The sequence below is a fragment of the Narcine bancroftii genome, chromosome 1, assembly GCF_036971445.1.
Source record: "Narcine bancroftii isolate sNarBan1 chromosome 1, sNarBan1.hap1, whole genome shotgun sequence".
Lineage (NCBI taxonomy): Eukaryota > Metazoa > Chordata > Chondrichthyes > Torpediniformes > Narcinidae > Narcine > Narcine bancroftii.
The window spans coordinates 289,785,043-289,797,470 of NC_091469.1; the positions used below are offsets into that span (position 1 = coordinate 289,785,043).

Genomic DNA, 12,428 nt, shown 5'->3' on the forward strand with positions numbered 1-12,428 from the left:
GTCTGGCCTGGAGGATTAAGATGGGAGTGCTACACCCCAGATATCTGCAAAACAGGAGATGACTTGTGATAACCCTTATGCAAAAAGATCTAGCAAAGGAAGCCAACTTTTGTTCTGTATGATAATGAAATCTAGCAAAGGAAGCCAACTTTTGTTCTGTATGATTAGGTTGATCTATATAAACTGAGCCAACTGGACAATAGGGGTCAGTCTTGGGGAATAGCTCACTGTGCAGGTGACATATGAACTAACGACTGACCCAGAGTTCTGTTAAGTTTTATTCTTGTGCTGTGTAATAAATTGACTGTTGAACCGAATACCTTCTCCTATCACTTCATTCAAAGAACACGCTGGACTCAGACCACACATAGACTAAATTAAGAGTAAGGTAAAGCCAGAGTCCGACACCATGTAGTGGCAAAATTCCTCGATTGTGCCGTTACATGCCTGTAGTCTTAAAAACCATTATTGCCAGAATTAAATGTGCACAGAGCTATAAACATTGGCGCTCCACATCTCGTGTTCAGCCTCCTGGAGTTCCAAGTACGAAGAATTCTCTGCATTTGCATTGTGCCCCATATCATGATAAGCCTCTCTTTAGTAAGTTTGTAAAGCAGTAATCGTCACCTGTGATCTACTGAGGGACCTGTATTTGCAAGGCAAATTGTAAATGACTCATGGCTACAGTCAATTATCAAACACTTGATATGTTTGTTTAAGTGTCCTGGATTTGTGTAAAACAGGTTGAGGTAGCACAACTTCCACACTGCAAACTGTGTGAGAACACAGGTGAGCTGCAATCCTACCCTGCGTCGGAGCATTCACAACTGCACTGTAAGTAGAAACTGCTTCAGGGTGTCAATTAGACTGCTTATATATTTTTGGCTCTCCTTGAGAGAGCTGGCTGATGGGGTGGGAGAGTGGGTGGGGATTTGATTTAACTTTTTTTATTATTTTTTTATATATATTTATATAAAAGTTTCTTTATGGAATGTATTCTGTATTACTACTAATGATCCTTCAAATAAATAAAGTTTAATTTAAAAAAAGGTGTCAATTAGAAATCTTTTAATGTTGAGAAGAGGTTAAACTGATTGGCAGTTAGGCTGGATTGCTTTATCTTAACTCTGTGGTTCTCAACCTTTTTCTTTCCACTCACGTCCCACTTTAAGCAATCCCTACACCATCGGTGCTCTGTGATTAGTAAGGGATTGCTTAAGGTGCGCTTTAAGCAATCCCTTAAGCAATCCCTTACTAATCACAGAGCACCGATGGTGTAGGGATTGCTTAAAGTGGGACGTGAGTGGAGAGGAAAAAGGTTGAGAACCGCTTTCTTAACTCTTCTGGAGTACATTCCATACTGAGAGATGAGAGTTTCTGAAGGTGATTCAGAAGAGGATCTTGCAGCTACGATATGTCAATGCTCAAGGTGTAGAACCAGATGAAGGGTTAGCCTTTAACCAGGAGACCTGTGGTGCCGGACGCACAGACAGATTTTAAGAGAGGCAAGGGTTATGAGTACAGGAGGAAAGTGAAGCACTCAAGATTCCTTTATTGACATGTACAGGACATGTAATATTTCATAAAATTGGCTTCTGCCTGCCTTAGGGGCTGACAAAGTGTAACCATTAGTGTCGCACAGTAAGAGAGAAAGAGAAGCAAAAGCGAGTCCTGTTGGAGTCATTAAGTGTCCGTGGATTCGCCTCCAGTGCTCCCGCAGCCTCTACAACCCCTGTACATTTTGAACAAGTTGTTGAGGGATGCAGACGACATGACAAATTTCCTCTGGTGCACTTGTTGACCATTTCATCGATGAGGGGGAACAGGGCAGGTCACGGTGATTTGAACTATAGAAATGAACCCTCTTTGGTTTTCCTGTCTCCAAAACAATAGACTAAAGTCTTTGACCTTCTCATCTCTTCATAACTGCTCCAGACTTGCCTTTGCTCCCTCAGCGAAGCCACGGTCGTGGGTTGTATAAAGGCAGGGGATGAGTCAGCACACAGGAGGGAGATTGAAAACTTGGCTGAACAATGCAAGAACAACAACCTCACTCTCAGTGCCATCAAAACTAAGGAGCTGATTGTTGAGTTCAGGAGGTTTACAATCCAGTGATCATTGGGGAATCAGAGATGGAGAGGATGTGGACCACACCAGGTGACACTATCAGAGGGGGTGACACCAAAATGAGTGTCTATAAAATGTTTGTTCAGTGTTTCAGCAGAAATGTATTATTTTTTATAAAAACATCCCTATCATTAGTTATAACAACAAAGACATTTTTCGTAAGTCCAGCTTACACATATCAATATACCTACAAGGTTAAAACTCAATGCTCATTTACTTCTTGAACCTTCTAATGTGCTCCATTCAGACCACCTGCAACTCCCCCTACCCCCGCCTGCTCACCACCCCCCCACCCCGTTCAGCGCCACTGCCGCCACCCCAACATACAAGGAAGATGAACCTATTTCTTCTACACTAGGTACACTCATACACTCAGTCCATAGGTGGGGGTGGGTGGGGTGACACCATGAGTCATCACACCGGGTGACACCAACCCTAGTGATGCCACTGAGGGTGAGCAAATTTAAGATCTTGGGAGTCACTATATCTGAGGATCTTTTCTGGATCCAACACACTAATGGCATCATGAAGAAAGCACGTCAGCACCTCTACTTCCTCAGGAGTTTGCGGAGGTTCGGTGTGAGACTAGAAACCTTGGCAAATTCCTAGAGACGTGTGGTGGAAAGTGTGCTGACTGACTGCATCACGGTCTGGTATGGGGACACCAATGCTCCTGAGTGTAAAGCCCTGCAAAAGGTAGTGGACACAGCCCAGGACATCACAAGCAAAACCCTCCCCACCATCCAGAACACCTACAGGGAACGTTGCCGTCGGAGAGCAGCAGCAATCATCAAGGATCCACACCACCCAGCACACACTTTGTCTCACTTCTGCCATCAGAAAAGAGGTCCGGGTGCCACAAGACTTGCACCATCAGGTTTGGGACCACCATCAGACTCCTCAACAACAAACTCAAGCAGGGACTCACTTATGGACTCTTACTTGTGCACTTTATTGATATTTTAAAAATTCTCTCTGTATTGCACAGTCATTTTGTTTACATTCATTATCTGTTTACATGTTTACGCTGTACAGTTTTTTTTGCACGACCAATTGTGCTAATTCTGCCTGGCCCGCAGAAAAAGGAATCTCAGGGTTGTATGTGAAGTCATGAATGTACCCTGACAATAAATCTGAAATCTCTGCAGTTGATGAGTTGAACTGTTGTATAGGGTCAGTGAACACTTTTTATTCATTCCCTAAGTATATGTCCTTGGCAATGCCTATCACTGGAACTATTTTCTCTCCGTTTAACCCATCTCTTTCCCTTCTTATCTTCAAAGTTCTATGCAAATCACAGTTAACTTCTTGGATTCCGTGAAACGCACCCCAAGTTTCATCAGAATTTAACCTCTGAAATCCAGATATCATTCTGATAAACCTACACTGTGGTCTTGATTCAAATTCAACATATCCAAAGAAGTAAGCAATCAGTGGGTTAATTGTTCACATGGGTGTATTTGGGCGGCACAGGCTCGTGGGCCAGAATGGCCCATTACTATGCTTTTTGTCTAAATTAAAAGGTTTAAAGAATTAAATATCCTTCCTGGGGTTAGAAGGTTCAATGTGAATTCATTGTCAATACAGAGTAAAAGTTCAAGTTCATCAACTAATTATATAAGCAGCATTCTTTGATCCACCGTGTAAAAATATGCAAACACATATATTGACGCAGCACACATATTTACAACCAATCCATACGTAGTGTGTATATAAAATTAAGTATTGCTATATAAATAGCAATGAACAGAGACACTGAAATTCTTAACTTGCTGCAGCCACTCAGGTTAGATCTGCAAACAAAAGCAAGATATTAAGTTACCACAATAAGCCAAGACAGAAAGGAGATAATAAATAAAAGGATAGATGGATAAAGTAGCAGTGCTGTTGGTTAATGCAATGCTGTTAACTGCGCCAGCAACCTGGGTTCAAATCCGGAGCTATCCGTAAGGAGTTTGTGCGTTCTCCTCGTGTCTGTGTGGGTTTTCTCTAGGTGCTCCAGTTTCCTCCCACCCTTCAAAGTATACTGGGGTTTTAAATTTTAAATGTATTCAATTTTAAATATATAAATTTAAATCTGGACATACAGCATGGCCACAAATGTGCACCACCCAATTTACACCCAATTAACCTGCATCCAGGGTACATTTCATACAGTGGGAGGAAACCGGTGCCCCTGGGGTAAACCCAGACAAGGTTATAGGTTAATTGAGTGTCATGGGTTTAAATGGCTGGAATCAGCTTCTACTGTTTTGCAAATAAATACATTTTAAATTTTAAAAAAGGTGATGTTTCAGAACACATTGATTTTTTTGGTGGTTCCGGAAAGGTTCATGGGTTGTACCTGGAGGTTCAAGAGCCTGTTGAATTATAAATTGTCCTAGAACTTACTGGTATCGGCCTTTAGGCGGTTACGAGCAGTGAGAAGAGGTCATGAGCAGGGTGTGTTTAAAGGCCAATTACTCTAAACTAAGCCGTTGATTCTGAGACCATTCTGATTTGAGTGAGTACGTTTAACTCAAGATTATGTTTTACAGGAAAGTGCAAAGAGATCAAGTCGTTGCCAAATATGACCACCAACATCATCAAGGACTTCCTGAAAATTCCAGAGAAATTTTACTTTGTTCAGCAATTCAACCAGTGCATCATCTTTGCCTCTCAACGAGCCAAAGAATACATTGATTTTCAGGACCCTGAGGGCAAGCTGAAGATAAGTAATTCCATGCTGACTGACATTTTCTTGATGACCTACATTAACAGGAGCATCCAGTGCAAACTCACCGATGCCATCAGTTGTACAAGAATGACAGAAGAGCAAGTCATCCTGCTGGGGGCAGATTGGGTTTGGGCTGTCCATGATTCTCCTTCGAAAAACCCCAAGCTACAGATTGCAGTGCAAGTAATCCACGTGGAGAGGAAGGAGGAGGAGGAGGTGGAGGAGAAGAAGGTTAAGATCACCGAGTCCATGAAAATAGCAAGGGAGGAGTCGACGAATAAAACCCACTGGGAGAAAATCGCCGATTTCTGCTCTTCCATCGGCAGAGATTGCTACAGCCTCTTCCTGTTTTTTGGCTCCCATAGGGACCCAAAGGCAATCTGTGGCGTCCTGAGCAATGACTTCCACACGCACCTGGCAAACGACCAGGAGCTCGACAATCACTTCCTGCTGGAGACCGTCGAGAAGGCCAAGACCTTCGTCACTCCGGGAAGGATGTTGGAGCTTATCCTTCAGAAGGACGGCCCACCAAAGGACCTGAAACCAATCTGTGTCAAGTTCACTCAGTGACTTTCACTGAGACACACACCTTTTGGGGAGGTCCAAGTTGCCTAAATCCTTTGGTTTTCTGATGTATGACAGGAAGGAACATTTCCTCCCAAACCATACACTTCACCACTCCTTCTATCTGCCAGTCTTCCACCAACTGAAAGATATCTCCACAGAAGATCATTTTCAGCCTCATCAAGACTAGAAATTATAAGAGCATAAGATGTAGGAGCAGAAATATGCCATTCGTGAGCTGATCCATTCTCCCACTCAGCCCCACCGTCTGGCCTTCTCCCCATAACCGTTGATGCTCTAGCTTGAGAGATGTATGAATTTGGACCCCAAGATCCTTCTGTTCTTCCACACTCTGAATAAAAAAGTTGCCCCTCATATCTCTCTTTAAGCCCTCTCCCCCCCCCAGTTTGAGTTTCTACCCTACAAAACAGACGGTGAACACATATTATGCATACATCTCATGATTTTACCAAGACGGAGCTGTTTAACTTATACCCCAAACTTCTCTTCTTGAAATGATTATTTGTTCAGTTTTCTTGTTGTATAAAAGGCCATAGAAGGATAATGTAGGCAAATGGGATTAGTGTAGTTGGGCAAAGGGGCTGAAGGGCCTGTTTCTGTGCTGTTCACCTCCAGTAATCCAACACATCCAGACAGGCAACACATTCCAAAGATGACAGCATAAAAATTATTTTCTTCAATTTGCTTCGAATCCTAAATTACTTCAAATCGGTGGCTTTTCAACCTTCTTCTGCAGATAGTTTCTCAATCCCTGGTTTTAATGCTTCGATAAATGACCACGAATGGAGACCTCTCACTGATGATTCAGTACCTAGGTGCCTGTAAATGCTTCTAGTTATCAAACAATGCTAGGAGATTTGGCCAGGAATCTCTCAAGTCTCCCTCCCCCACCCATCCATCCCCTATTGCCACTATCATCGAATATATAGAACATTCCAGCACAGTACAGGCCCCTCAGCCCACAACATTATGCCAACCCATGTAAACCTACTCCATGACCCTTCCCTACCTCACAACCATAACCCTCTATTTTTCTTCCATCCATGTGCATGTCTAAGAGTTTTTTTGAATGTCCCTATTGTACCACCCTCCACCACTACCCCCAGCGATGCGTTCCAGACACCCACCTCCCTCTGTGTAAAAAATGTTACATCTGACGACTCCCCTAAACCTTCAACAATATTTGCTGTTGTCACCCTGGGATAAGTAATTGATCAAGAATTTTGGAAATTCTGATAGTGTGATGGGGGTCGTCAACGCCAGATACAGGAAGGTGCGGTATAATTTCCTGTACCTTACACCTCAGAAGCTGCACAGATTTCAGAAATGTATTTCGGATGTGCTGTGGAGGTGGGAACTTTTATCCATTCTACCTGGCTGTGTTCAAAGGTCAGGTCTTTTCGGGAAGACCAAGGGGGACATTCTAAAAATAAAATTACAAAGAGTGGATTTTACACAGGACTCTGACCTGTTCCTCTTTGGGGAAGTGCAGTTTAGACTGACTAAATACAGCGGTTTTGTGGAAGTCCGACTCCCAGCTAAATACCACACAGTGGAATATGGAAATGCAGAGTTGCATTCCCCTGGAGAAAATCATATAGAACCTACAGGGGAATCATGACACATTTGGTAGAGTGTGGCAACCTTATTTACAATACATTGGTACTCGGACAGATTGATTCACCCCTTTTAAATAGAGATAAGACAAAAATCATCACAGTAAGGTCCAGAGGTGTGAATCTGGAAATGGGACGGCGCAGACCATGTGCCTTTTCTTTTCTTATCAGGTCTTTGGTTTCCTTCTTCTTTTGAGTTCCTTTCTTTTCTTTTTCGTTTTTTTTCTTTTGAACGCCCTTGCCATTGTTACTTCTTTTCATTACAGGTTTTGATAAGGGGTCCCACGATGACTGGGGTCGAGATGAATTATTGGAATGTATTCATTCAGGCGGGTGAGGATAAATACGGACTTTGGGTGTGTACACGCACATGAATGGAATACTGGAGGGATGGCTTTGTTCATTGGGTTTGTAAAGTCTGTGGAAACTAAAATAAAATGTTCCAAAAAAAAAAGAATTTTGGAAATTTCCAATAAATTCTCCAAGAGCTGATGAAGGGAACTGTTGGAAAACTCGGTGCAAAGGTTTACCCCCAGATTCTTTGTGGAAAAGGCAAAAGGCGGAGGTTGAAGATGGAAAAAAAATTACAATGGCATGCTCGTCTAATAAAAATTACACTGGCATGTTCGTCTAATGAAAGTAGGTCTGGTAGAATTTTAGGCTTATTTTTCAAAACACACATTTGCTCATTCTTTAAAGAAAAGCTAATAAAGTTGTAAAATGTAACAGTGTGTTTTTAATAGAATAAACACAATTTTAAAAGTTGAATTGATTTTTTTGTCCATTATATTAATCAGGTTTACAGGGAAAAGCTAAATGCATTGTGAAACCAAAACATTTTCCTAAAACAGTTGTGTGAAGAATTACTTAATCATCGCAGAATGTTATACCTCAGTTGAATAGACATTTTAAACAATTAGCAGAGGCCTGTTGGGCCAAATGGCCTCTGTTAGAACCCCCATCCCCATCTTTCCCCCATCTCTTCATTTTTCCCTTTGTCTTCAAAATCAATTCTTACCATATAACCGTTTACAGCATGGAAAAAGGCCATGTCGGCCCTTCAAGTCCGTACTGGTTCACTTGAACAACTCCACTAGCTCCTCCGCAAACTACTGAGGAAGAATTGCACTTGAACTTCTTCCCTGCTGATCTCGGTACGGTCATTGACAAGCATGGTGAAATGTTTCACCAGGACATTGCGACCATAGAAAAGTGGTATCCGTGCAACTGGAATCTCTCAATGCTGGTTGACTATTGTTGGACACTGACATGAGAGGCATCAGATGCTGAGTACAAACAAAAATCAGCAGAAAAATATTTTTAGGTCAGTTGAACTAACGCAAAGTGTCATCATCTTTATGTGATTAAACATGCTAAATTCAATATCCAGTTAACACCTTTTGTCTGTTGGTCGCCCCCTCCCACTCTTCCCTTTTCCCCAGCCTTCTCTACAGACACACCTCTTTTTTAACTCACAACCTGAGGAAGGGTTTGTAATGCGTGTCGAAAGAACCAAAGACTTGTTAATCCAAACCAAGGCTTTTATTAACTAAAAGACTGGAGCATATCACAAGTAGGTCAACCAGTCCAGAATGACCTGGTCTGGCTAGGAGCAATCCTTTAAGACCTGCCAGTAGGTGTGGCTACACTCTCAGCCAATCACAGTCATCCTACACTACCATCTGTACATATGTACATATACACAGTAGTGATAGAATCTGTACTATCACAGGGTTCAGGCCTGAAACATTGGTTAAATGTCTCTACTTCTTATGGGTGCTGGGAGATCTGCTGAGTTGCTCCAGCATCTCTGCATTTTTTAACACTAATGGTTCCCACTCGTCAGTATGGTGGGATGAATAACCTGATCCCGTGCTGTGGGAGTCTGCGATTCTAAAATTGTGCACTCGAAGACTGTATTGATTTTACTGACCCTTAGGGTATAAGAACATAGGAAATAGGATTAGGAGTCGGCCACTTGGCCCATCGAGCCTACTCCGCCATTCACTGAGACCATGACTGACCTGGCGGTGGAATCCGCTCTACTTACCCTCCTGTTCCCCATAACCTTTAATCCCCCTACTCTTCAACAATCGATCTTCAATACATTTAGTGAGGCAGCCTCTTCTGCTTCCATGGGCAGAGAATTCCACCGATTCACCATTCTCTGGGAGAAGCAGTTTCTCCTTGTCTCCGACCTAAACCTACTACATATTTCAAGGTCAATATCTAAAAAAATAAATTGTGGAGTAAAATGGTGTAGAGCAAGAAAATAAAATATACAAATCTGTAAAGAAATAACAACTGTGAGACAATGGAAATTATTCAGGAAGCATTTTAATTTCTGTTAGATATTAAACTGTGGACAGTAACATAACAATAAAATACAAATCACCAAAGAATGAAAGTATAAAATCCTTACTGTCCCCAAGCACTGATTGATTTAATGTTACATGTATAAATATAGGTTAACATGTAAATTTTCAATACTTGCTCAAAATGCCAGGTGAAGCATTAAAACATTACATTCCCAGCAAATTAATACCTTGCAAGCAATTGATATTCAAAACCTGTTTACTATATGTTCAAGATTAAGTAAGCCATTCAGTAAAAAAATGTCTCCACAGGTTTAAGAGAGAGAAAGAGAGGGAATGTGCAGAATTAGACCATTCAGCCCATCAAGTCTGCCCCACCATTCAAGTCACAGTGGATGTACTTCTCCTCTCAATCCCATTCTCCTCCCTTTTCCCCACCACCTTTGACATCCTCACTAATCAAGAACCTATCAACCTCTGCTTTAAATCTACCCAATGATGTGACCTCAACTGCCGCCTGTGGCAACGAATCCCACAGATTCACCCCCACCTCCACCTCTGGCTGAAGCAATGTCTCCTCATCTCTGTAGTAAAAGGACATCCTTTTATCGAGACTGTGCTTTCTGATCTGAGTCTCCTCTACTACTTGAGAATCCAGTAATAAATATAAAGATTCTCTGAATAAATTATTCTTTTAAATATCAAGATTATTTTGGTTATAATGTGTATCATTCTACAATGTTGTGCATAATATAATATTGAAGGTGGGGTTGAGAAAATATCCTTTACATTTGATTGTTAAACATGGTTTATTTTCAGTTCGTCATTTAAAATAAGAAAAGAAGCATTAAACTGACGGGTAACAACACCAACATGCTGGAGCAACTCAGTTGGTCTTTTTAAGCGACTCTCCTTCTTTCCCTCCCTCCCTCCCTCCTTCCCCCTCCCTCTTTCCCTTCCTTTCTCTTTATATATCTCTATCTCTATCCCTGTCTCTCTCTCTATATCCATGTCTCTCTCTCTCTCTCTCTCTCTCTCTCTCTCTGTGCCCCTGTAACGCACTGCAGTGCAAACAAGCAAGCTCAAACCACGAAGGCTGTTCTACAGGCTTTAATTAGCTTAAAACTTACACATGAGGTTCAATATCCCTTCTGGTTCCATGTGCTCTACTGCCTACAAGAGGGCTGGTGTGAGACTTTATATGGGGTTGGTGACTGATAGGAGAAGGTGGAGCCATCCTCCCAGGTTACCTCCCTGCAGGTACAGTAGGTTGCCCCCTGTTGTAGGCAGGTAGGAATGCAGACAGGTGCAGGTAGTCACAGACAGTGCAGTGTTTGTATAACCACACTCCATCCGCCCCATTTCTCTGCTTTTACAGCCTCTGTCCCTTTCTGCCTCGCCTTCCATACCCCCTCCCATTCCCCAACTCACCTCTCTGCCCTTTTGTCTGCATTTTGCACCTCTCAATGGGTCATGGGTCTCCAGCCAGTTGCTATTGTCTTTCAGTTGGCTTGGCCTGTGTTTGGGGCAAGGTCAGTGCTGGGGTGCATGAGGAGATCTCTCATCACTCCATGCCATGCAGGTGTATGCTATGAGTCGCTCACACTTTAAATCCTTCGATGGATTTGGGGGAAGTGATATTTGAGTGTAGAATTGATTTTTAAGATAATTGTGGCTTAATTGGGTGTAAACTGGGCGGCATGGACTCATGGGCCAAAATGGATTGTTACTGTGTTGTGTTTGCCAACCTTTTTGACCTGAGTCCTTCCTCAAGGAATCAGCAGAAAGCCAGAGCAGGAAATCTCAGAAATTCTCAGAATTCAGACAATGCCGGCTGGGGATGGAATCCAGACCAACAAAAGGTTGTATATGATAAAGGAGGAGGTAAAAATTTATCATGTTTGTGTGAAAGGAGACTGAATAGAGAAACAGAGAGAGAGGATGTGGCAGAGGAAGAAGTAAGGTGTGGCCAGAGAAGTTGATGTTTATGCCGGACGGAAGTTGACGTGTTGCTCCTCCAGTTTGCGGGTGATCTCAGTCTGGCAGTACATGAGACCATAGACAGACATGTCGACAAGGGAATAGGATGGAGAATTGAAATGGATGGCTATTGGGATGTACAGAGCCGAGGTGCTGAACAAAGTGATCTCCCAGTCTGTGTTCAGTTTCTCCGATGTAGAGGAGACCACAGCGGGAGCACCGGATGCAGTGGACGACCCCTGCAGATTCACAAGTGAAATGCTGCTTTACTTGGAAGGACTGTCTGGGGCCCTGAATGGTGCTGATACCACTTTTCCAAGGTCACAATGTGCTGGTGAAACTGCTCACTGTGTTCGTCACCAACTGTGCCAGGATCAACAGGGAAGGAGTCCACGTGTGAACACAGTAAATGAATTTTCAATGACATGTTCCACTTCATGGTTTGGTATACTTAACTCATCTTAAAATATGACAGGAAATCAGGTTTATTTAAAAAACGGTACTTGACAGGAAAGTTTTAAGGTAATTTTCATGATTAGCCCAAAATCCATAAATATACCCAAAAATATTTAGGAAGCAAAATCTTCATTGTCCAGCATTATTGGCTCAGAATTCTAGCAGCTTCTAGTGAACGTGGGGTTAAGGAGAAAACCAGTAGCGCTATACAAAATGATGGTCCTCTTACATAAAGTGGAGCAAGAAAGGTTCCTCTCATTCGTGCATCTTATCAGGACTGTGGGACATAGTTTCAGGCTGTGGGTGACAGGAAGGGGGAGATGTCAGGAAGAACCCCCGCCCTACCCCATGAGTGACCGTAGCCTGGAACTGAGAGCCAAGAGGGTGGTGAAAGGAGAGAGGATCAATAATTGGGAAAGGATATTGAATCCATAGCCAAGGAAAATAAAGCTGCAGCTGCAGAACTACAGTGACTGAATGGGACAGATAGCATTGGGTAGACACACACTTGATGGACTGAGTGGCCTCTTTCTGTACACTCTTTGGTGGAGCAAAGTGAATACAACCAATCGTACTACATGCTCCTCTTTGCTGTTGTCTTGCCTCTCTGAATCCGTTACATGTGAAGCTCCA

The 12,428-nt window shown here is 42.6% G+C and overlaps 1 protein-coding gene across 1 annotated transcript; it reads left to right on the top strand.

The window, feature by feature from the left end:
• The first annotated feature begins 753 nt into the window (after nt 1–753).
• Nucleotides 754–7,748, top strand: rep15 (RAB15 effector protein). The gene is made up of 2 exons (XM_069914407.1): nt 754–834; nt 4,665–7,748. Exon 2 carries the CDS (start codon nt 4,697–4,699, stop codon nt 5,411–5,413), a length of 717 nt encoding a protein of 238 aa, XP_069770508.1. The 5' UTR covers nt 754–834; nt 4,665–4,696; the 3' UTR covers nt 5,414–7,748.
• Nucleotides 7,749–12,428: the final 4,680 nt, after the last annotated feature.

Bases quoted from the DNA above. Each gene is read 5' to 3' on its own strand.
- rep15 (XM_069914407.1), top strand. From the start codon at position 4,697: ATGACCACCAACATCATCAAGGACTTCCTGAAAATTCCAGAGAAATTT.